Raw genomic sequence first — 25,600 nt, forward strand, 5'->3', positions numbered from 1 at the left:
TCTAAAGTGAGACTACCAGAGGCCTTTGCCCTCACAGCAAGGTTGTAATAAAAGCAAGATTGTAATAAAACCTTGACTAATGAAATAGTCCTACCTGAATTGTCTGAAGTGTTTTCTTTAATACTGGGACCAACTGCATGCCACCTCTGTTCCCTCAAAGAATGTTGACTTGCTTGTGAAAGCTGGGAGCAACAAAATTCAGGCAAAGTAACACGCAATCCTGACTTACCAAGTTGTTTGACATTCCTCAAACACCTTGAGCAAGTCCTCTTCCAGAGGAAGCAATTCAGAGTGCTGTTTATGGGAATGATTAAGCTTCAAGTGCCTCATATAATTAAAATGAAAAGCTGAGAGACCGATTTTATTCTGCTGTTGGACTTTGGTTTATTCGGGGGGCTGAAGAAGCTATTTGGTTATACTGTAACCAGAAGCAAGGGGTCAAAGACATAGAAAGTACTGAGTATTCTACAGAAGGGTCAATGACATGGAAGGTCTCAGATGATATATGAACAAGACAAAGGGGATGAAGGTGGTGGCTGCAGAATGACTTTTCATGGAGAAAGTAGAGACTTTGTTTCATGTTTCACAACAGTTTCTGCCCAAACTTCTAATACTTTGCAAATGTTCCTGAAATGCTTCCAACAAAATATGTTTCTTGAAAGAGCATTTGATCATTCATATTATTCTACTTCAGTGTCTAGGTGGCTTCCCACTGGACACCCGTCCTTCCTCTCAACCACCCTACTGCAGATGGAGGCATCCATTCAGTTCTGAAGCACCAATAATTTTGGACTTAATTGCTCTACATATCCCAAAATGCCCTCACTAATTCTACTCTTACAGTTTCCCGCTCTGGGTTTAATATAAAAATTGGCCCCTAGGTGAAATAGGTTATTCCATTGGTACCATAGTCCAACTCCTCCCCTGTTCTTGAACATTTAGGTTTTTTTTTTTTTACAATCTTAAACAAAGTTGCAATGGATATCCTTGTATGTATATCTCTGCTCCTGTGTTACCTTTCCTTATATCACCACTGTTAGATTTAATTTTATTTTCCATGAAGTTTTCTCTACTGAAAAGAGAATGTGTTCCCAGAGACTTGACAGAATTATTGTTTAAATCAAACCATTAAATCGGTTTCTGAGTGTAAGTGATGCTTATCAAAATGAAGACAAGAACAAATAGCTAACCAAGGGTATGTCCACCTCCTGGTGTCAGCTGGTGGTGGCGGGCTCACCCTAGGGAGCAAAGCAGGCTGGTTTGGAAAAACAGGGCAACATCTGCCACCTTGGAGCCTTTGGGGCTGTCACCCCTGGTCCTAGTTCACCCTGTTGTCTGGATTCATCCCCTGGTAGATTATTTGTCCACTATATCCTATGGCCACGTGTGTGGTCCTTCTTCACTTTTTCCTTTTTTTCCTGCTTAGATCTTGGACATAATGGCTGGGGCTGCATTAGCCGCCTTGAGGCTATGAGGGAATCTCAGAAATCTCAGCCCTGATTTCCTTGAACTTTTGACATCACTAACAGCCTATTCCGGAAATTCTTATATGAGAAAGTAAACCCTTATGTGTTTGAACCATTCAATTTGGGTCTCTGTGACCCAGAGCCAAACACAATTTTTAACTGATGGAAAGGGTTCCCTGACAAGATGGCATGTAAGCTGAGACTAGAAGAATTATGAGTGGCAGATGTTAGAATAGCAGGGGAAGCCAAAAGCCCTTTCCACTGCACTGCCCTCCACTGCTGATTGCCCACCGTCTTCCAGGCACCGGGACAAGGGACTGGAGACATGAGGAAAGGAGATTCTAAGGCAGAATTGACTTGTCCAGAAGTGACATTTGAAATTATGAGGAAGGGAGAGCTTGGGGTGTGCGTGTGCGTTTCCTTCATGGCACTTGTCACACAGCAGTCATAATTACGTGATCCCTGGTGTGACTGCCTGTCTGTCTCCCTGCTACACTGAAGTTGTCATGAGGTCAGGGACAGTGTCTGTGGTTGTTCATCACTAGCATAATGCGTGGCACACAGCAGGCACAGAATAATAGCTATTAGATAAGCCATCTCAGGGAGAACTAGGGTAAGAGGAGAAATAAAAAAGAAACAGGCAGAAGAGCGGAAAACCTGGGGTGGCAGAGGCTCCCCATGATGCTCCTCCAAGGCAGACAGGGAGATATCTGGTCAAGGGGTCACTTCAGGGGCCCACCCTGGAGTGGCTGTCCAGCTCCTAGCCTTTCTCTCCCGGCTACCCGATGGGCATAAGGGTTGAGCTGGTCATCCACCGTACCTCGGCCTTGGCTGAAACAACTGATTCAAAACGTGGGGACATGACCCAGGTCAGGACAATGAGAGCCCTTTTTCAGGAATTGCCAAACTCCAGCTGTATGGGTGTGAGTTGGGACTTCCTGCAGCCTGGTCCAGCTTCTGGGGGTGGGCCTGATATCCAGAGAGAAGCAGGGAGAGAAAGAGCTAAGGATCTCCTGGTTGCTGCCCCCAGCTCTCCCTAAGGTCAGCTCCACCCGACTCTTCCCAGTTATGTGAGCCAATAGTTACCTTCTGAATTCCCTTGGTGCTTAAGAGCGTTAGCGTTGAGTTCTCAAAATCATCAGCGGCTTTTCTCTCCAAAATGAACCCTGAATCTGACCACTTGTCACTATCCCCACAGCCACTCCCTGATCCAAACAACCACTATCTCTTGCCTGGCTGAATACAACCACCTCCCAACAGGTCTCCCCATTCCTTCCACCCTACCCGTCCAGTGATCCTACATAAATGTCAATCTGATCACGTCACTTCCCTGCCTAAACCCTCCAGTGGTTGCTCATTACATCCAAACTCCGTATCCTGTTTTACAAGGCCCTGAAAGATCTGCTTCTGTCTACCCTCCAACTTCCTTCTCTGCCACCGCCCCTTGGCACCCCGCTTCAGCTCCAGGGCCCTTCAGCACCCTCGCTTTTGTTCCTCCGACCCACTGAGCTCAGCATTTCTTCAGTGCCTTTGCACCTGCTGTCCCAGCTCTTTGCATGGTTAACTCCTTGCCCTTCAGTATTTAGTACAGGAAAACAGCAATCATAGCTCCATGACCCCATCTTTCTATATCATTTTGTTCTTTAAATTATTCATAGAAATTGTCACGAGCTGATATTATCTTATATATGTTTTTGATAACTGTTTTGTTGTCTGTCTATGTCCCCTAGAGTGTGAACTCCAGGAGGGCAGAGTCCTGCCTGTCTTGTTTACCATGTCATCTATGTAGTAATATTTATTAAATGAATGAATCAGTTACAAGATAAGGAGTTGCTGGAGTTCCATGCAGGCCCCTAGGTTCCCTGTTGGGTCCCCTTCTCTCTGCACCATGTTCTTGTCCACTCTGTTGACCTGCACTTTCCTCCTACAGGAACTTGCACCTGTCACTTGACCTCACTCACCTTCTCTTACCTCATTTGTGAAATGGGAACCCTGCTCCTTGCCCAGCCAACTCTAAGGGTTGTTCGAGATGCAAAGAGCCAATGGGTGGAAAGCCCAGAGCCCACTGATGATCAGAACTGAATGGGTCTGGCCAGGTGTGGGGAACATCGTACTCCTGCTCCCTTACCAAGGCCTCCACACCAAGGCCTCCCCACTCTGCGCTGCTGGACCCGGCCTGCTTCTGCCTTTATGTGTCACTCACATAGCCTCACAGGCTTCGCCTTCCCCACCCCCTGGCCTCCAAAGGTCTCATTTTATAGCTTCTTGTGAGGAATTCATATAAGTCGATGACTGTCACTGTGAGAAAGAGCAGGCTATAAAAGGCCAGGCTTGGCTTCCTGCTCTGTGGTTAAATATTGATAACACCAGCAGAGGTCTGGAGAGGTCGCACCACGTAGCCCCCTGCAATGCTGGAACCCCCAGACCAAGGGTCCCCTCCAGCCCATTCCCCTGCTCTGGCAAGAGGGTCTGGATGTTTTCTCTTTACTTCGGGCCAACAGATAATGAAAAAAAGCTTTGGGCTCCTGGTTCTTCCAAGTTATTAAAGTTGGGTGGAGCACGTTTGCTATCTGAGGCCACTCATTCAAGAGGTCAGTCACCCCAGAATAGCAGAGAAGACTCCAGGACTGGGCGTGTGCTAAGGGCCAAGCTGCCAGGTGGGCTGGGCTGCTACAGGCTCTGCAGCACTGACTCCCAGGTGACAGCCCTGCGGAGCGTTCAAGTGCAAAGAGCCTCCAGTGCTCCTGCGAGAGGAGGAGTAAGACACAGAAATCACTGCTGCTCCCAACAGCAGATCCAGCCAGGCCCAGGGTGAGTGTCTTCAACCTCCCATGGGGGTGGGTGGCCCAGGGTCTTTGGTAGGAATCACAGTCCAGTGGCAGATGGTTAAGCTCTGTTTAAAGTGCAGGAATCTCCCAGAGGGGCCTAAGGAGACAGGACAACTAAATGCAACACGATAGCCTGGAGGGGATCCTGGAACAGGAAGAAGACACGGATGGAAAAGTAAAATCCAAATAAGTAAAATAAATCGTGAAATTTAGTTAAGTTATTTAAAACAGGGATATTACTATGATGCTCACTCTAGAAGGAAACTGGTTATGTGTTCTCAGGGAAATGTGTCTTTGTTTCTGCGGCATCTACACAGTCTGGGAGGGCTGGCTCTCACTTCTGGACCCATATTCATCTTGTCATTTTGGTTTTTTTGTTTGTTGGCATATGTTTATTATAACAATATTACCATATTTAAAACACACATTCCACTGTGGAATCAGCCCACATTCAGCTCTGTGCACTTATCAGATCGGCTCCAATACCACACTGTCTTGATTACTGTAGTTTTATACTAAGTCTTGAAGTCAGGTAGTGTCAGTCCTCTGACGTTGTTCTTCTTCAATATCATGTTGACTCCTCTGGGTCTTTTGCCATGCCATATAAACTTTAAAATCATTTTGTCAAATCCATAAAGTAACTTGCTGGGATTTTGATTTGGATTGCATCAAATCTATAGATCAAGTTGGGAAAACTGACATCTTGATTCGTTTTATTAATTAAACATCTGAAATTGGAATTGTGCCCTGACTTGGTGGCTCAGTTGGTTGGAGTGTTGTCTGAACACCAAAGGGTTGGGGGTTCAATCCCCAGTCAAGACACATAGGGGAGGCAACCGATCAGTATTTCTCTCTCACATAGATGTTTCTCTCTCGCTCTCTCCTTGTCTCCCCTCCCCCTATCCTCTCTCTCTAAAATTAATAAACATATCCTTGGGTGAGAATTTTTTAAAAATTGGAATTGTTTTCTCAAAGGTATAAATACAATATATACATACATTTAAAATACAAATGTAGACAAATGTATTTAAAATATACATACAAAAATATATACATTTAAAATATATAATTCCATGTATTGTTTTCACGAAGGTAGCATGTACTCCTGAGAAATGTATGCAATACAGAAGTATTCAAAGTGTTCCGATGTGTCTAGGCCCCATCCCATCTCCCCAGAGGAAATTGGTGTTTGCTTTCTAGACCTTCCCACTCTTTCTCTGTGGGTGTGGGGAGGCCTGCATATACAACAGGGGCCTACGGGCAGTGTTACTAATTAATCCAGGTACTCCTGTATCTGAGATTGAACAGAAAGTCACAACCCTTCTTAGCAAGTGCTATGAACAGACAGTTGGAGCTAGAAACAAAATCACATTATTTAGCCATCCCTGTACTGTGCCTTTTCATTATTCAGTATATATACGTATATCCTTCAAATGAGTAAGTAAGTAGTATGCCTCTGAGTCCTTGGAAGTCTAAACAAGGTCTCTTTTCCTGAATTCCATCACCACCCTGACACGTGAATGATCACTCACACATGAAAACCTTAGCTTCAGTATTATATTTCTGTCAAAATATTTTCCCTCAAAATCTGAAGATGTTTCTTCAGTTTTCTCAGATCATTTAGAGTTGAAGAAAACTCTGATGTCAATCTAGTCCTTTTTTTAGTGCTCTGCTTTTCTGTTTGGCTGTTTGCCATCCAGTCGTTTGCGAACGTTCCTTGCTGAGCCTCGAAAGGCTGTTTGGGAAGGCAGCATCAGAGCTGGGGACCTGAGACCGTCAGGGGCCTCTGTTGTTGTTGCTGCTGCTGCTGCTGTTGGCTTCATGACATGTTTTCTTGATTGGTCTCTTCAAAACCCTTCTCCTTGTTTATTTTTTAAGTTACTTTTATCACCATTCTTGTTCCCTTTCTCCTCTTTCCCCAGAGAGAACCGTCTTAATGTGTTTAATGAGTGTCTTTTTTTAAGTGTGTTTTTGTAAAATATGTGCTGTTTTGTGTGCATACATATAGTTTAAATTTTCATAAATGGCATGCCCCCATTATACTTAGGGATAATTTATAGATACACATTAAAAATGTAATTCCATACACACACACACCCAGGAGCAGAGCAACTATGCACACTTACTGTGACTAATTTGCTCTCCAGACGGCTGTCCCAACCTACACTCCATGGGTGCATGAGGCTATGGCCCAGGGCCTCACAAACACACAGCCTTATTCACCTTTCAAACTGTGATGGTCCAATAGAGGTCAAATGGTATTTCATTTTTAATTTTCACTCTTCTGAGTACCAAAGAGTTTGAGCATTTTTTCTTATGCTTGCTAGCCTTTTGGGTTTCCTATTTTGTAAACTGTGGGGTTAGATCCTTTACCCATTTATAAGGGTCCCTGTCTTTTTCATGTTAATTTCCAATAATTTTTTGTGTATCCTAGATATGTCTCTTCATGGTTTTAAGCATTGCAAGTATCTTGTCCCAATCAGAAAGGTGTTAGTTACTTTATTGATGGTATTCTTCATTGAATAATCTTATTTTTGATATAATCAAATTCATCAGTTTTTTTGTTGTTTTTGAGTGATTTGAACTTTTATGACTTTGTTTAAAAATTTTTATCTCACTTCTGCCCTGACCGGGTGACTCCATTGGTTGAAGCATTGTCCCCCTGCACCAAAAGGTTGCAGGTTTGGTTCCCGTTCAGAGTGCATATAAGTTGTGGGTTCGATCCCCAATCAGGGCACATACAGGAGGCAACCCAATCAGTGTTTCTTTCTCACACTGATTTATCTCTCTCTCTCTCTTTCTCTTCCTCCCTCTAAAAATAAAAAAATAAAAAAAATTCAATAAACATATCCTCAGGTGAAGATTATAAAAATGTTATACCTGACTTCTATTAACTTTATATTTTTCCTCTTACATTTAGGCTTTCATTGTGGAGTCTGTTTTATATGTACTGTTTGTTAGGCATGCTGGAATCCAGTCTTCCTTTTTTCCACTCAGTGAGCCCGTTTTCCCAATGCCTTCCACCAAATGGCTCCTCCTTTCCCTACCGACCAGTAGAGCTACCTTTATTGTATTTCAAGTCCCCATGTGTACATAAGTCTCTATGAAATGTCTGTTCTGATCCCATGATACAGTGATGTGGACTCATGTCAGCATCCAAAATTGGAATTGTTTATTATTTTTTATTGCTAGGATTCAACATCAGACTGAGGTTTAGTAAACACAGATTGCTTAACCTGCTTTGTTTTGTGGGGATGGAAACGAGCTGAAATTAATGGAGGGATTTAACCAGGAAGCATGGATTCATGTTCTTCCACTGCAAATGACAGAGAACAAGTCTGATAACATGTCCAGAAAAGGAAGGTGTTATTGGGGCGGCTGACCTGAGAGCAGCACTGGCAATCGGGCTGAGGGGTAGTAGCTGCGGAGAGGGCACGCTCAGCGCTCAGCAACAGTAGCTGACAGTGGCCCTTTCCAGCATTTTTCTCTTCCTCAGCTCTGGGTCACAGATGTGCCGATCTCCAGAGGAGAGACTGGGATAGGCACAGCCATTGTCGTGTGGGGGCTGTGACTGGCTACCACATAAAAATGAATGGCAAGGGATGGGACAATCTGCTAAGAAACCAGGGTGAAGGGGAGCTGGGGGCTGTAGAAGGTGGGTGGGGATGCTGAGCAGACAAACATGGGAGATGTCCCCCGCGAGGGTCCCACAGCCCATCAGCGGCTTAGTCCTCCTCATTCCCAGGTCAGTGCTCTTCCTCACACGTGATGGGTTTTAATAAAGATCTGAGTGACTCCCAAGTCTGTGGGCTGTGTTGCTCCAGGCCCTGACTGCTCCGGGGTCAGGCTGTTCTGGTCCTGTAACTGGGCCAGAGGAGAACTGGGCTTGGGCAGAGTGGGGAGCTCCAGCAGGGGTGGGCTGCCAGCTCATGCTCTCTGCTTTGTTTCCAGGGTTGTGCCCGGCTCTGCTCAGGGGCCAGAACCTAGGAGGCCGAGAGAGCAGCTGAGGGGACGGAGAGGCCTAAGAACTTCATTGTCGGATATGTACCCCAACCAGGAGGGGGGCAGGCACCCCCTTGAGGGGGTTACCCGAGCCCCAGATAGTATCGTGGTGCCTCAGGAGCTGCTGGAAGAAATGCTTTGGGTTTTTCGGGTAGAAGATGGTAAGTGGCGGGGGATGGGCGTGTGGGATGTGTGCTCTCAACACAAAACACAAATGGTGGACTCTGGCTGAAGCCCTCGATGGGGCCCCCTCCTCCCCAGCAAGCTGCACATTTGCTGCAGAGCAGGGACCCAGGCTGAAGGGTCTCGTTCCCCAGAAGGGTGTGGCTGAGCCTCCTTTTCTCAGGGCTTTGTCATTTATTCACTCACCCGCCCGATCTTTCACAGATGCTGAAGTTCAGCACTGGGATTACAGTGGTGAATAAAACACAAAACCCTCTGCCTTCCTGAAGTAGACGTTCTAGTGAAAGAGAAAGAGAATGAACAGGATCAACAACGGAAATTCATAGTGTGTGGGTGATGAGTTGGGCAGTGGCATTTTGTTAAACTCTCTGCATGATTCCAGGGCTAAGAGAAAAAATAAGGAGAAAAATTCACAGAGAAAGGGGATAGGAAGTGTGCAGCCAGGGTAGGTGGTATGGTCATGAAGCCCCACTAAGAAGGTGACATTTGAACAAAGGCCTGCCAGGAGGTGAAGGATTTAGCTATGCAGGTTATATGTGGGGGAAGAGCATTCCTGGAGGAAGGAACAGCAAATGCAAAAGCTCTGAGCCTGGATCCTGCCTCATTTTCATACAGTGTGGACAAATCTTGATTATCTAAATTCAGAATAGCCACTTTACGTATTATCTGTGGGCAGTTTTTGAATCCATTTGAACTGCCCCCCTTCCTTCCTCCTTCCCTCTTTCCTTTCTTCCCTCCCTTTCTCCATCCATCCCTCCCTCTCTCATTCCATCTTTCTCTTCCTTCCTTCCCTGGCACTGCCCAGTGCCGCCAGTCCCTGACAGAACTCTGAATATTGTGAAGTTTATCTTGGGCGGCCCCACCCCCACCCCACTATCATCCAATGCAGTGCTGTCTCCCATTAGATTAGAGCTGCTCCAGGACAGAGGTCCTCTCCCCCCACCCCCAACCGCACACATACACACTGGAGTTCCTGCAGGGCAGGGGATTCACCTCTGCCTTAGAGTCTCTCTACAACACTTGGTCCACAGCAGAGGACAGTTGATGCTGTGAGCTGTGTCTGAGCCCAAACCCCAATTGTTGGTGGGCCTGAGGGGCACCCAGCCTCTCCTCATTCTCTGTCCTGTATGTTCCTCCCCAGCATCCCCTTGGAATATTTCCATCTTTGCCCTGGTGGGTGTGGTGGTCGTGATAAGCATCGTCCTCCTGGGAAGGAGCATCAAGGCAAGGAGGTGAGGAACTGGTCTGGGGGTGGCCTCTCAAGGGAAACCCAGGGAAGGATCCCTATGGGTCTTGGCTGTCCATCCTTTGGGAACCCAGAATTGTTGAAAAACTAGCAACTGTCCTCAGTTACCACGCGCTGGCCCTGGCCAGTAGGCAGGGCAGAAGGTGGAGTGTCTCAGAGGTCAGGATCTGCAGCTGTCACATAGGCCTGGGTTCAAATCCCAGCTCTGTCACTCACTAGCAGGGCAATGCACGCAATACCTCTGAACCAGTTTCTCCTGTAAGTGGTGGCAATAACCAGTCCCTTGTGGTTATTACCTTATGCTCACTGTTGGCCACTGCAGAGCTAGGGATGCTGTTAAAAGTGAAAGCCTTGCCTGCTCCAAGGCCACATGGATACAGACCTGAGATCAGTTGAGGCCCCTGGGGTCATTTTAACATTTCTGTAATTACAGTACTGCTTAACCCCGGACACACAACAACATCTCCTGAGGAGAAATATTTAAAATACAGAATGCTGTGCCTCACTGTGGAGACTCTGACACAGGGTGAGACCTGGGCAGTAGCATTTGTTTAAACTCTCTGGGTGGTTCCAGGGCTAATGTTTGAGACCACATTTGACTCAACTTTTTTCCCCAAGCAAATGGCACATTGTCTAGTCCTAGAAATCACTCAGTATATGCTTTGTTTACTCATCCCCACTCATTCATTCATTCATTCATCCATTCATTCAACAATTGCTGTATACCTATCAATCATCACCATCCGTAACTGACACAGTATTAAGAATCTTTCCCTCAAATCTGTATCATGCTTTGTAATTTTAAAAGCACCTTCACATTCTTTTATTTGATCCTCAAGACAGCTCTGTAAGGTGGGGCAGGAACTAGTTATTGTACAGAATAAAGTCATTAAGCATCCATGGAAGTGTTGGCCTGACCTCCCTGCTCTTCCTTCTATGCCATAGTTTATATCATCTATGAATCTTCCTCATAGTTCTGTTATAAAGTCAAAAAGACATAATCCCATATAGTTCACATTGAGCACTAGTCGCTAGGAACTGTTATGGCCCCATTTATCATTCATTCCACGGATCTGAGCTGAACGCTTGCTCTGTGCCAAGCTCTGTGCTGAGAGTGGGGACCACAGGAGTGGCCAAGATAGATTCCACCTTGGCCTTATGGAATTTACAGTTTTATGAGGAGATGACTGCAGTTCAAAGTGACAGATGGTGACTGGGACATGCAGAGGATTGTGGGAGCACAGAGCTGGGATCTGAGGCCTTCAGGGCAAAGAGAGGGAGGGTGGCTGCAGAAGCCCTCCAGACCAAGGTGGGGGACATGCACTGAGCTCGAGGTGGGAGGGAAGACCTGTGTGGCTGTAGCATGGGTGTGAGGAGGGCTGGAGAAGGGAAGGGAGGGAGGGCAAGAGGGGGCAGGACTCACTCTGAGGGCCAGCTTAAGGAGTTCAGGTTCTAGCTCATGAGAAGTGATTTGCACAGGGACATGAAATGTATATATTTTATCAAGATCATTCTGAATGCAGGTTACAGAAGGGCCCAGAGGGGTGTAGCCTCTAAGATGACCTTGCCTCTCTCACCCTGTCTGGAAGCACCACCCTCAGCAAGGTCAACTCAGAGACAAGGTGTCTGTCTAGGGGAGCAGCAGATATTGAGCTGCGCCCCTACAGCCCAAGTAGATTCTCTGGGTTGTCAGCTCTAACCACAGCTGGGTCCCTCCACTATGGCCAGGAAGTGTACCTTCAGTAAAATCACATCAAAGGGAGATCATCTGGGGGAGTTATTGGACGGGAGGCTGGATCTTGAATGCCAGATTAAGGAGGTGGGCAGTGGGGAGCCACTGAAGGTGCTTGAGCTGGGGAGTGATGTGTGCACACTGGGGCTTTAGAAACATGACTGGCGTGCTTAGGCTGGTTTGGAGAAGCAAGCACCTAGAGGCAGGAAGATTAGTTAGGACCTACACTAAGTAAAATGACATTTCTGGAATAGGAGAAAATGTGATTTGGTGAAAACACAGGACTCAGAGTCAGAAGACTTAATGAATGTCCCAGGTATGTGCTTCTTTGAGCCACATCTCCATTGGAAGGAGGGGCAATAATAATGATCGTTGAACTCACCGGTGGCAGTAAGCTGTTTCTCTGCCCAAAGAACAGGAAACCATCTCAGCTTTCTCCCAGAAGGGTCCCCAGAACTGCCTACTGGATTTCCCCTCCAATCCTCTAACACCACTGGGAAAGCTGGGCCTGCCGCAACCACTCAGTACCCCCAGCTCAGGGAACTCACGTTCAACAGTGTTTTCTTTCCTCCCAGAAAGCAAAAGATGCGGCCACCGGGAAAACAAACTCCAGGGGTCTTGACTGAGGCTGGAACCAAAGATGACAACAGTCTGAACATCCTAAGAGAGACTTTGCTCTTAGAAAAGCCGCATCTGGCCCAGGAGGAAATTGAATTGAAAGAGAAGAACATGCCACCAGCCTTCCTCCCAGACCCACAAGAATCTGAGAGCTAGTGAGAGTGCAGAGCAGAGCCCCACGTTGTCAGCAGATAAAGTGAAAGAAGTGCCATCAAACCAAGATTCTTTTATGGAAAAAAACCTTTTTATTAAAATGTTTCTGGATATGGGCAGTTGGAACTGCAGTTTGTTCAAATGGGGGTGGCCCACACACATTTTGCTTGGAACAGAAGTGTCAAATTCATAGCCAGTCTGGAGGTTGGGAAGCCTGGCCAGGACTCCTCATGTGGTCCTGGGGACTTCACAGCCTCTCTCTGACCTCAGCTTCTCCATCTCTATAAAATGGGGCTGAAGGCTGGGTTAGAGCTGTTTTCAACTCAAGCTTCTTGGAACTGCTGACGGGGGAAGGAGTGGGAGTCTGAGCTCAGATCCCCTTCCGGCCCCTTCCTTCCTCCAGAGCCCTCTCCTATCTGCTTATCTGCTGAGGGTCCATGAAGCTTCCTTTGGGCCTGGGGTCCCATGGTACACAGAGTTAGTTAGAAACCTGAGACCTTTATCTGGCTAACCACGGGATCCCAAGGGAGGGCCGTATCTGTGTCTGAGTCACAGTGCTGTGGTATAAGCTGTGGGGGCAACCCCAAATAATTTATGCAAAAATTTGCTTTAGGAACCAAAAATGCTTTAGGTTCTATCTTAAGAAGACTTTGAACACAGACCCATTACTAGGGTACTGGGTCCTGCCGGACCAGGCTACAAACTGGTGTACTGTTTCTAGCTATGGACCCAGGGCAGGGTAATAGTGCCTGGATGTCCGATACTGCTAGCTGTGGGCTCCCCAGAGTCCTGAGTCATGCTCACTGGAGAGAATGACTTTGTTCTGCAGCTTTGATCATTACACTGAGAGGGCTGGTCCTGACTATGGACAGAGTCCTTCATTTAAGGTGAGAAAATAAGGGGGCCCTGCCTTCTGGTGACCAATTCTAGAGACCCCCTGTACTGGACAACCCACAGCCTCTCCCTCTACCCTCTTTGAGAGGCAAAGTGCCCATGACTTGACTTCTTACAGGATGTCCCCTAGGTTTGATGCCTGGGGCTTCTGTGAGGTCAGAAGACAATGGGAGGGCTGAGTCCAGCCCTCCAAAACCTGCACCCCCTTCCTTGTCCACCGTGGGCTGTTCTTCCTGCGGGCTGTTCTGCGGGGCCTCTGGAGCTGTCCACAAGGGGCCACCACAATGGACACTGCCGTTTCCTCCTGCTTAAGGCTGACCCCAGGGGTCTGGGTTGTCCAATGCCCTGGAGGGGATAGGAGCAGCATTCCTGCCTGTCCCTCCAGCTCACCCATTGAACTGGGTGTCAGGGACACTGCTTGGTGCTGGAGCAGGGGTCAGCTGTCCACCAGAGGGCGCAGGCTATTGTTCCATCAGAGGGAAAGCTGGTGGCCGGAAATCAGCTGCCCTCCTGCAGCCCTGGCCCCTGAGCCTAGGATCCTCAGGGGGTTCCTCAGAAGATCTTGAAGCCCTTCAATAGTGTCAGGGTGGGTGCCTTGCGCTTGCTCTGGGCCCGGGATGACTTCACAGTGACCAGCTTGGCCTGGGCTACAGTGGGCATCTCCTTCAGGCTGATGGTGGAAAGTGTGTTGAAGGTGCAGCTGGCCAACCCGTGGCGGGCAGTGAGTGCGGCCTGGTGGGGCAGGGCCCTCTCCTCGGAGATGAAGAGGGGCCGGGCCAAGGAGTTCTTCTCCAGCTCCCGCCGTGCCTCCCTCACGGCCTCATGGAAGATGTGTTGTACGTGCTCAAAGTCCAGGCAGGCAGAGACCTCGAAAAACAGGCACCCGAACCTGGCCGCCAAGGCTGCGCCCTCTGCCTCGGTGACCTGCCTGGTGGGGAAGCAGGGCGAGGTGGGGTCAGGAGCGCGCATCCAAGTCAGGCAGGCCTGGGCCTACACCAGGCTCCCACTCACTGGCTTGGTGACTCGGGTCATCTTCATCTCTACGAGGCTTAGCTTTCTCATCAGTAAAATGGGATAAGGACATCAGCCTCTCACGATTGTTAAGAAGATTTAAAAGATAATTTGTGTCGAGTGCCTAGCACAGTACCTGGCAGAGTCAGGCTCAATCAATGGTGGCCAGTGTCACCAAAGCCAGAATTTAGGGACAGGGTTGAAGGTAAGAGAGAAGCTGGCCCAAAGGCCCTACCTAGACCCTGCCTGTGGCTGGAGGAAGACAGCCATCCCAGCCCCATTTCTCCTCTGTCCCTACATGGGCCTTTGGTCAGGATATGAGCCGCCCACAGCCCTTGCTTGTGGGATCAGCTCTAGAAAATGGCAGTGGTTTGGACTGAAGGGTGTGAGGCCACAGTGTCTACAGAGACCTCACACCCAAGGCCACTCAGGATGCTCTCAGGGCTTGTGGTCAGTTTTGCCTGCCTGCCTAGGGTACGCAGGAGAGAAAGGGAGACCACACTTCATGGGGAGGATGGGGAAAGGAGAGAGGGAGCAGCACCTATCCCCATCTTGGTCCTGTGACACCTCCTGGGATGGTGGGATCAGATATTTGCAGCTGGGAAGGTCCTGAAACATCTTACCTGGTAGCCACGGGAATCAAGGTAAGAGGAAAAGGAAGACTGATTCTTGGGGGTCCCTTAAGTACTGAGGCCAAGATTCAAAGGCTGAGTCCTCCTGACTGCCCCCCACTGCTGAGCTGCCCCAGCTACCACTCCTGAGGACAGCGGCACAGCCCAGGAGATGAGAGGAGGCATGAGGTGGGTCCTGGTGGGAAGAGGTTTCTGAGCCAAGGTTCATTTGGCAGGAGTGGGCTAGTGACCCCGGGAGTACCAGATATAACAGCGTGACTGGGACAAAAAGGGTCAGTGGCAGAGCACCTGATCCTCTCCCCACCCAGGGCTGGTGTCCTGCCTGTAAGCTCACTGCTTCCCAAGGAACCCTGTCTGAAAGAGTATTTAGTTTTCTTCACTTTTTATAAGAAACCTGAGTCTGAAACTTTGTCATTGTGGGGCTGGAATAATGAACTTTCAGAAACAAGAACCCCATGCATGCATGCATGTATACATGTGTGTAAGTGGGTGACACAGGCATGTAGCATGATCCTTTTTCTTATTTTGTTGCAGCCTGGTGAAAATTTTACCAGCAGTTTGGGAACCACTGCTCTAACCACCACATCTTACTCTTCAGCTGCAAGACATTCGTGGGGGACACTGATCAATGCTTAGCTCAGAGTTAGGTTTACTGTAACCTGCAAATCCTGATCTCCTAATCAAGGGACCTCGTCAAAGAAGGGATGGGGATATGTTGACTTGCTCTTAGGGAACCAATACTGCTCCATCTGAGCCCATATTCTTTGTTATTTGCTCCCAAACCATTTTTAGACAATCTATTTGGTAAAGATTGGTATCAAGACAGTGATCTAGTTTCTTTTCCCCTCATAATGAAAACTGGTTTATATCAATCCAGTCTTCTGATGCCTCTTCTAGGCTGTGTGGCTGTGATTCCTTTTGGCTTTAAGATCACACAACTTCCCTCATTCCCTGAGATGGAATATGTCTGGGTCTGAGAGCTTGCCCGCCTTTGAAGGTCCATACCATGGTCCCCCTTCATGAGACTGAAGCCCCCTTTTCCCACCTGTGTTGCCTCCAGTCAATGCACTTTGGGGCCTGGGAAAGCAGGAGTGACTGGCCATGAGCAGGGAGGGACCGGTGGAAGGCTGGTGCAAGGTAGCATACATCGCAGGTGGACTGGCCACATAGGATAAATGTCAGTCATAAAGAAGAGGGCCAGTGGGGTTATAGTGGAGGCACCACAGTCTCAAATGACTCAGGGCAGGCAGGCAACTTACAGGGTGGAGAGGCTGGAGGTAAGCCACGGGGAGTGGTGAGGCCGTGGTCAGCTAGAAAGAGCATGCCCCGCCTCAGAGCATTCCAATTCCAGGTCTTCTAAAAGACAGTGATGGCCAAGCAAAATATGGCTGCAGTAGTTGGTGGAAATCTTCCCTCTGGCCCAGTCTGTGACCTCTGATTCAAGTCCAACCCTTTCTAAGAGAAGCTGTCCTCAGCGCAGCCAGCCGTGGAAGGGAGCCTGAGGGCCATGCCTGGGTGAGGGGAGAGCTGGCTGGACCAGTGCAGACACCTGACCCAAGAAACCAATGAGAGCCTCTCTCCCTAGAATTGGAATTGGGCACAGAATGACCAGCCAGCTGCACTGAGTGGGAACAAAAGGTCATATAGACTCAGGCAAGCAGGGGTGAGGCCGAGAGAGGCCACAGAGCCCCATGACGATAGAAGGAGCGGCCTCTCTTCCGCCTTCCAGGGTCTGGGCCCTGTGCTGCCCTGATGCCCTTCCCTCCCTGCCCATGGCTACCGAGAAGACCATGCCCTTACAACACACCCTCTTCCACCTAAATTCAAGATCACTGTCTTAGCAGCCAAATAATCCCTGAAGATGACACCCAGACTTCACAAATGAGGACAGTGAGGTCTGGAGCTGTGGGACAAAACGCCGCGCTCACCTGTACTGGGCCATGTCCAGCTTGTTGCCCAGCAGCAGAGTGGGGTAGCTGCGCTGCGTCTCCTTCGCGTGCAAAGCGAGCAGCTCCAGGTAGCTGCTGCTGCCCTCGAAGCTCTGGCGGCTGTCAACACTGTATACCACCAGGAAGGCATGGGCCCAGTTCAAATAGCGCTCACAGTTCCTGGGGGTGTCCTGGGCAAAGGAGGGAAGCCCTGGTCAGACACAGAGAAGGCCAGGGTAAAGGCCTTTACCTGAGCTACCCTAGCCCACCTCCCCACTCTCTGGATCTTTGTATATTGTTCCCCAGCAGAGCCCTTGTCAAAGGGGCGCTTGAGTGTGGATTTGGCTTGGTGTGAAAGGAGACATTGTCTCATGAGCCTCCCTTCCACCACCCAGCCAGAGACTTGGAGACCTTGACCTCTGGGGTACAGAGCCAACACTCTAGCATGGCTCCTACAGAGACCTGGCTGTCTCTGGGCACCACTGGTTTTGGGTCAGGTTCACGGTGCCCTTTTAGCTTCTGAGAATAACTGGCATCCAGCCTTGGCACGGGTGGTGAGAACAGAGGGGAGATGTGTGTACTGGCGGGAACTTGGGCCGAAGGAAACCTCTGTGTAAACAAGTGTGTACACCTGTCTCTATGTGTGCATGAGCATCAAGCCCCAGAGCACAGGATCTCAGAGCCGGGGACACCTGTGCTCATCAGGTCTCCCCAGGCCCTGACCCATCCCTTCTCATTTGGCAAATGAAGAGATTCAGGCCCAGAGAGGGTCACACAGTAAATTGGAGCTTAAAAGGGATATATATTTCCATCTGAGGCCCCCACTGTGGGGCCAGGACTTCTCAGGGGGCTGCGGTGACTCTCAGCTGTAACGGGGGTAACGTTACCAGGTCTGCAGTGTCCATGACCCTCAGGTGGACAGGCTGGTGGTCCACAGTCTCCTCAGAGCTGTAGGTGTCCTCTGCAACACAGACAGCCAGTTAGGCTAAAGACAGAGCAGGCCACTCAATTGATAATGGACTGGGTCTGAGTCCCAGCTTCCCTCTGTGCTGGACCCTGTGCAGCTTTGGGGACCTAACCCAGGGTTGGCTGAGCTGGGACCACTGCAAAGCCTTGGTTCTCACCCACATGGAGAACATGAGCAGGACCTCCCACCAAGGAAATACTGCTTCCCCTGTCAGGGCTCAGAGCAACAGAGGCCACTCACAGAACATGCCATGGGATGGGACTGTGTTCTGTGTTCACCCAGCAAGCCTGCAGCTTGCAGTGTGTGGCCATGGGCCCAGGAATCAGTGAGAGTTCCTGTGTACCATCCCTCAGCTGGGCTGAGGGAAGTCTGTGTAAATACGTGTATGCACTAGTTTCCACCTGTGCACAAGCATCAAGCCCCATCCTCCCAATGTGAACCCCTTACATAACCATCCTCCCAATGTCAACACCTTACACAACCAAAATACAATGATTAAAACCAGGAAGTTGATATTGGTGCCATGCTATAACCTAAACTACTGATTTTACATGGATTTCATGAGTTTTACTTTTTTCAGATCTCATGACTTCAAACCTGAGAAAGCAGCAAGTGGCCAGGCACGCACTGAGGACTTTGCTGCCACATTGACAATCACTGTCCCTACCCCCAACCATCCACTGTGCCACTGGCCCACCTGTGAGTGCACTTGTTCCTTACCTATCCATGGTTGTCCCCGTGCCCCAAGTGACCCCAAAGAAGACCCCTCTAGGCAGAAGCAAGGTCCTCTCTGTCTTCCTGGCAGGAGCTTCTGTGAGAAGAGAACCCCCTAACCCTGGCTGAGTCAAATAGTTCTCTCTGAGGGTCACAAGCAGTCAAGCCAGGCCTGGACACACGCCAGGTCCACTAGCAGCCAGCAGAAATCAAAGACAACTCTCGTCCCCAGAGTGCTTTGGGGACTTGGATAAATGCCACTCTTATTCAAAGACAAAAAAAAAAAAAAAAAAAAAAAAAAAAATCTAGTGGAAAATATGCCCCAAATGTTTAACTATATTTGGTGTAAGACGAGCTGCCCCTAGATGCCTACATCTCGTTCAGATTTTCCTGCCCAAGTTGTCCGATGCACCCCTTTTGGGTGCTTCACAGCTCCTGTTCCCAAACAGGCACCATGTTCTGCCCAGTCCAAGGAAAAATATTAGCCCAACCCTGGTCCTGGTCTCTTATAGAACAACAGCCTTTCAAGGTTGCTGTTTTTAGCCCCACCGTAGAGATGACAGGGAGGCGAGGCCCAGAGAAGAGGGGAATTTGGCTACAGCCACACAACATCTGTCCACAGAGGAACTTGAACTCAGGTTTTCTAGGCTGGGCTGCCTCTCCATTGGGACCCCGTCACTCCCTTTGCTCAGTGGACCAGTCAATCTTCCAGCTCTGTCTGGGTAGAGTACAGGGGAAGAGCAGAAGCTCCCGGCCTGGCTGAGGACGTGAGACATGCTTGGGTGAGCTGGAAGAAGCTCAGAGATCACCTTATCCAGCCTCCTTCCCCTTCACAAGTGAGGTGACTCTGAGGGGTGGGGGCTCCTTTCTAAGTCACAGTAATGTCCCTTCTTCCCATCACTAGTTCCTGCCCTAAGAGCATTCTGGTGTCTTTAAATAAGTGGGCCTCATAATTTCTAGTTCTAAATAACATTCTGTGGACTTTAATGCTGGGAGAAGATTCTTTTTTCAAAGCTTTTTTCTCTCATTTACAGTAAAATTTTTTTAAAAGGCACCAAAGGAGCTCAGGTCAGAGTGTGTACAGGATGATGCCTCAGAAACAACGCCTATGTCCTTGCCGGAGTGGGATGAGGGCAAGAGACAAGCCATCATTCTGCCCTGGACAAGCCAGGCGAGAGACTGCAGCCCTCTGCAGGACGTCATTCTCCTGGACACCCCTCCCGTTCTGTAGCGCTCAGCTCCAGCAAAGCCCTTCACAGGTGCTGAGTCTCTCGGCTCCTACCAGCTCTATCAGCCACAACCCATAACAAGGCACACCTTTTACACAGACAGAGCACAGTCTATTAGTCACATCTTCCAGGCGGGGAAACCAAGGCTCAGGGAGCCCTGTGCATGCAGACCTCTGACTCCAGGCCCTCTGGCATAAGGCTGCCCTTAGCGGAGAGCAACAGGTTTGATGTCTCATCTTCCTTTGCACCTGTGGTTCTCCATGATCTTAGGCAAATCACCACCTCAGTTTCTTTATCTGTCAGATGGGGATAATAATAGAAGCTGCTCTTTAAAGGACATTTCTAAAATCAAAGTTCTATTTCATGTTTATGAATGCCTATGTTGTACTTAGTACTGTGCCCCATGCTGGAATGGGAACGAATTATACAGGTTCCCACCCTCAGGAGGCTCAAGCTCGTGGAAGACCTTTGAAAAGGGGCAAGAGCGGTTCTCCATTTCCTGATGGCTAACTCTGCCCTTGGATGCTCAGACCTTTCTCCATAGAAGGAAAGGCTCTGGTCCCAGAGTCCCCACTGTTGCTGGAACCAGCTATGGGATAGTGGCTGAAATGTTTAGACAGTGAAACAGAACCCCCAGGAGTACCACTGGCCTCCTAGAAAGGCTGAGGGGAGAGCGTCTGGTCATCTCTCCAGCTCATAGGCACCCAGGGTAGGATGACTAAACATTGTGGGGCCACTGCCCCCCACCCCCGACAGTCTGACCATGCATTCCACCACCCGGTCAGACCTCCAAAATTACTCAGTCAGGAAGCTCAAACCGCCACGGTAATAGGCTCCTCTGGTTGGGACCCTGCACGAAGGGTGTGGACCAGGGGGTAGGGAGGAAGAGAGACTGGAGGTGGGTTGCTAGATAAAATACAGGATGCCCAGTTAAATTTGAATCTCAGAGAGCACATAGTTTTTAGTAAATGTAGCAGTATTTGAGCTAGGCAGAATCTGTCTTTTGAGGCACCATCCTTGGGACTCCGTTTTCCCTTCCCAGACACTCCTGCTTGCATGCCTTCTTTCTTGCCTCTTCCCCCTCCCCTCTTCAGTTCCCCCACTTCATCTGACTCCAGGTTCTGGCATCTCCCAATACCTCCCCCGCCAGCGCTCGATCGCATCCTGTGCCCCACTCCCATGGGCAATGCCCTCTGCCAATCGAATGAGCTCTCCTTGGATCTGATGTGTGATGTTGCCACAGAAGCCTCAGCTCCTTGGGCCTATTTCCTTCACTGTAGCAGGGAGGGTCTGTGTCAGAGTGCCAGTAGTCAAACCAAGCTTTGAGGAACAAACTCTGAAGGGGCTGTGGGCCAGTTGCTTGCTTTGCACTCTCAGCTTAACCAGGGGAGCCTTTCTGACTTCTCTGTTCCATACCCTGGGGTTCTGTTTAAGATGTCCTTACCCAAGTGGTTTCTTACCCAATTTGGGGTCATATTAATGGATAGACATCCTGGTCAGAAGAAAGAAAGCATTCTAAAAACCATTGGCCTAAATAGCCTTAAGGTCCTTTCCTGCTCAGATACTGGGATTCAGCACTTCAGCCTGAACTGAGGGGCCGCTGGGCCCCAGTGCGCTGAGAAGGTCTTTCCTTCAGTGTCTCAGTGGCATCCCATCAGACACCTGTGGCAGGAAGTGCTGCATCGGGCCACTTTCCAGCCCAGCTCTGCAGCCCTAGGTTTTCTCAGGGGGTCCTTGGGGGCACCACAAATGCTTTATTTAATTCTTATGAATGGAGGAAATAATTCAAGACTACAACATTCATTTTCAAAAGGCTAAGAGATCCAGAAAATTTTCCTCAGTGCACAGTTTACAATAATAAATGTTACAAATGTGAGCTTTAGGTTACATGTATACTAATAAAATTCTGCATTTATTTAGTTTAGATATTGGGGTTTCATGTAAGAAGTTATTTGAGGAAAAGTTTCTGCTGCTAAAAATAAATTTCAGAAACATTGATCTGATTAATTTGTGGAACTCTTAGCCACCATAGATGGGAAGGCGTTTGAGGAAGAAGAAGCAGCAAATATGCATCGAGTGTCTACTGTGAATCAAGTACAAAGCTAGCTCTTTCACATATGTTATCTCTAATTCCCACAGTAATTCTCTGAGATAGGTGTTTTTATGGCCATTATACAAATGAGGAAACAGAAGCTCAGAGAGGTTAGGTGGCTGCCTCAAGGTTGCATAGCCAATATGTGGCAGAGTTAGCATTCAAACTCAGCTCTGACACCAGAGCATCCCTTTTGCCATTAGGTAATGGCAATAAAACAATACTAGTTTTCTTACATGGTTCAAAACTGGTTTAGAAGTCAGTTCCACTACAGAATTTCTCAAATGTCTTCTCCAGCTTTTCTGGAAAAGTACGTTGAGTAACCATCTTGAAAAATAACACTTAATGGATATAGATGTTCTGCTATGTTTAATTTTTTGAAAAGCCTCATCATACCTCACATTTTAGGGCAAATCACACAGCTCTCTGAATTTGGCCAACCCCCAGGTGGCTTCTCCGCTCTGCTCCCAGATGTTTGGTCCTGGTCAGACCTGGGGCCACCACAGGGTAGGTGTCTTTGGGGGGTGGGTGGGGATCCAAGTGGGGCAGAGCAGGGAGGAGTGGTTCCTTACCCAAGTTGGGGTCATATTCACTGATAAACCTTCTGGTCAGAAACTTCACGGTCAGGGCTGCAAGAAGCAGAGAGAAATTGGCTCAGTCTTCCCTGCTGTGTCTGGCTGCTGGCCCCTGGAAGCTGCCCCTTTCATTTCAGAAAGGCCTTATCTAGCCTCTGTGACCCCTGGCTGGCACCAAGCTCGAGTCTCTAGGGGAATGAGGCTGGGAGCTGAGAAGGTAGTTTGAGAGACTCAAATGAAACTAGAAATATGGGGAACTGTGTCCCTTCAGTTGTATCCTGAAATTTTCTTTTCTTTCTTTCTTTCTTTCTTTCTTTCTTTCTTTCTTTCTTTCTTTCTTTCTTTCTTTCTTTCTTTCTTTCTTTCTTTCTTTCTTTCTTTCTTTCTTTCTTTCTTTCTTTCTTTCTTTCTTTCTCTCTCTCTCTCTCTCTCTCTCTCTCTTTCTTCTTTCTTTCTTTTTCTTTCTTTCTTTCTTTCTTTCTTTCTTTCTTTCTTTCTTTCTCTCTCTCTCTTTCTCTCCCTCCCTCCCTCCCTCCTTTCTTTTTCTTTCTTTCTTTCTTTCTTTCTTTCTTTCTTTCTTTCTTTCTTTCTTTCTTTCTTCTTTCTTTTTCTTTCTTTCTTTCTTTCTTTCTTTCTTTCTTTCTTTCTTTCTTTCTTTCTTTCTTTCTCTCTCTCCCTCCCTCCCTCCCTCCTTTCTTTTTCTTTCTTTCTTTCTTTCTTTCTTCCTTCTTTCTTTCTCTTTCTTTCTTTCTTTCTTTCTTTCTTTTTTCTTTCTTTCTTTCTTCTTTCTTTCTTTCTCTTTCTTTCTTTCTTTCTTTCTCTCTCTCTCTTTCTCTCCCTCCCTCCCTCCCTCCCTCCCTCCTTTCTCTTTCTTTCTTTCTTTCTTTCTTTCTTTCTTTCTTTCTTTCTTTCTTTCTTTCTTTCTTTCTTCCTTTCTTTCTTTCTTTCTTTCTCTCTCTTTCTTTCTTTCTTTTGGCAAGACAAACAATGAGAGGCAAGCCTAAGGGGTGTCTAAGAAGATCCAAACCAGAGGGTCAGGGACCCATGCAACCAGTTACCTTAGGGTCAGCCCCAGCTGAAGGGAGTCATCCCCCACCCTGGGCAACTCACAAAGATTCTGAAATGTGGGGCATTTATTCCAGTTTGGCTACAAGTCAAAGAGCCAAGTGGATCCAGTGGATGATCCCTGGGGGCAGTATGACCCCTTGAGGGCCTGGGATTTCCAGGCAAGTTCTGTGTCCCAAGTAAACACACTTTAGTCCTCAGTCCTTCATGTCTCAATTCTTGGCTCTAGGGCCTCCACACTCATCATGGTGCTTCAAAGAATGTAAAACTCTAGAATGAAGTTATCCCCAGGTGCAATGCATTAACAGAATTCTGATTTTGTTCAGAATTTAACCACATAAAGCCAAGGACCAGCCAACTATTACACTGAACTCTTAAAAAGTAATGTGATATTTTAAAGAAAATCTTTAAAATTCTTTCCCAGAATTCCTATTAGTGTCAGTTCAGTTTGCCAAGTAATACCCAGGGAATGCATATTTTTAAATTTAAATTTCTCCATTCACGTAGCCACTGGCTAAACTGTACCAATGACAGAACTCCAGATAACAATTTTATTTTCAGAGGGAAGAGGGCAAATCTTTTATATAGGAAAATGTGATTCAAAGTCATCCCTCTCTGAGCCAAAAGGCTGGCTTGAAAGGTGGAGAGGAAGGCCCCAAGTCCCAAAGAACCCTGCGGGGCGGGAAGCCAACAGCTAACTGAGCCTATGCTGCCCATTTACTAATGGCTGTAACTAGAAAACGGTCAATGGAGGAGCCCCCTCTCCCCTCCCACCTCCAGCAGCCTGGGACTGTGAGTGGCAGGGGAAAGCTGAACCCAGATTTTGGGTCTCTGCCTATGGTGACACCCCCAGTTCCACCCTCCTTGGCTCCAGGTGGGTGAAAGCTGCCAGGAGTGGTGAAGGCAGAGCTCAGTGCTGACAGAAATGATATCTTGGTTTGTCAAGGATTGTCCCAGGCACCTGGGACCATAGTCCAATTTGTTGCCAGAAAGTGAAGGAAGGTGTCTGGCTTGAAACAAATACATTAGATAAGAATGCACACTTTATTCCAGAATCCCAGGGAACCGAGGAGGAGTGTGGGGAGTATGGCCTGGGAAATCCCAATAGCCACTGACTTCTACCAACTCCCTTCAGGGGCCAGTGGGTCCTTCACCTCCAGCCTAAACCAGGGAGGAGCAAGGCTGTGATTAAGCCCACAGGGGCTTTGGGCTGGGGATAGGTGCCTAACAGGTCCTTTTGGTGTCATTACCAGAGCTGACTGCTGGCCCCAGGGAGAGGTGATAGGGGGTAGGCACGAGGAGCGGGAGACCAGAAGAGGGCTGGGAGACAGAGAGAGACGAAAGGGAGAGAGAGCTGGGGTCACAAACACCGACGTAGAGACGCAGAGGTAGAGCCAGACAAGGAACATAAGACAGGTGAGAGATGGAGACGCTGGGAACAAAGCCCAAAGAGCGCCAAGCAACAGAGAAACTGAGGCAAAGAAGAACATCACGGTGTCTTGCCCAACTTACTAGGGTGCAGGAAGCGCCCAAAGCCAGTGGAAGAGTCTGCCCTCAAGCACACAGCGGCGTCCATATCCCTTCATGGCCTCCCCGATCCCCACCAAACGCCCTCCCTTCCTGGCACCCGCCCCACTCACCCGACTTGCCCGATCCGCGTCGCCCCAGGATGGCCAGGTTGACTTCGAGGGGCGCGCTCTGCTGCCCGCTGCCCGCGCGGGGTTTCCCGAACACCGAGGACATGGCGACACTGCAAAGAAGGACGCGAGTCCTCGGCCCAAGGGCCCAATCAGCTTGCCCGCCCGTCGGGGCCCTCGGGGGCGGGCGACTCAGGGGCTCCCCTGGCACTCTCTGTCCAGCCCCGTCGGTGTCCGAGCCTAGGGCCCGGCGAGGAGCGGGCTGTGTTCCCGCGGCTTGGCCAGAGCCGGAGGTGGGGGAGGAGGGGCCGCTGGAGCCCGGCGGGCGGGGCTGCCCTGAGCGCCGCCAAACTCCTTGTAAGGGCCGCAGGAGCACCCCGTGGGGCGCACTCACCCCGCAGACAACGCGAGGGAGGGTTCTTGACAGTCAGCGCCCACCACCGTGCTTGGCCTCGAGGGCTGCGGCTCTGTCACCGTCCGGAGCGCCCCACAGACCCAGCAGGGAAGGACAAGGTCCAGAAAGAGGGAGGCCCGCGGTTGGAGATAGAGAGGAAGGATGTTTTCAGCCTAGTCTGAACCTCCACTCAATCTCACCTTCCAGCAAGAAAGCCAGAGCTTCCTTTGTTCT

At 48.8% G+C, this 25,600-nt stretch overlaps 2 protein-coding genes across 2 annotated transcripts; one reads left to right on the top strand and one right to left on the bottom strand.

Moving 5' to 3' along the window:
* Nucleotides 1-8,244: 8,244 nt before the first annotated feature.
* Nucleotides 8,245-12,344, top strand: SLC51B (SLC51 subunit beta). The gene is made up of 3 exons (XM_090270771.1): nucleotides 8,245-8,457; nucleotides 9,621-9,711; nucleotides 12,033-12,344. Exons 1-3 carry the CDS (start codon nucleotides 8,337-8,339, stop codon nucleotides 12,229-12,231), a joined length of 411 nt encoding a protein of 136 aa, XP_090126897.1. The 5' UTR covers nucleotides 8,245-8,336; the 3' UTR covers nucleotides 12,232-12,344.
* A 380-nt stretch (nucleotides 12,345-12,724) lies between these two features.
* RASL12 (RAS like family 12) lies at nucleotides 12,725-25,292 on the bottom strand. Its single transcript, XM_090270770.1, has 5 exons — nucleotides 24,976-25,292; nucleotides 22,268-22,324; nucleotides 17,581-17,654; nucleotides 16,694-16,884; nucleotides 12,725-14,050 (listed from the first exon to the last, which is right to left on the bottom strand). The coding sequence occupies exons 1-5, from the start codon at nucleotides 25,076-25,078 to the stop codon at nucleotides 13,675-13,677; spliced, it is 801 nt and encodes a 266-aa protein (XP_090126896.1). The 5' UTR covers nucleotides 25,079-25,292; the 3' UTR covers nucleotides 12,725-13,674.
* Nucleotides 25,293-25,600: the final 308 nt, after the last annotated feature.

The sequence above is a fragment of the Furipterus horrens genome, unplaced genomic scaffold, assembly GCF_987537825.1.
Source record: "Furipterus horrens unplaced genomic scaffold, mFurHor1.1.pri manual_scaffold_3, whole genome shotgun sequence".
Lineage (NCBI taxonomy): Eukaryota > Metazoa > Chordata > Mammalia > Chiroptera > Furipteridae > Furipterus > Furipterus horrens.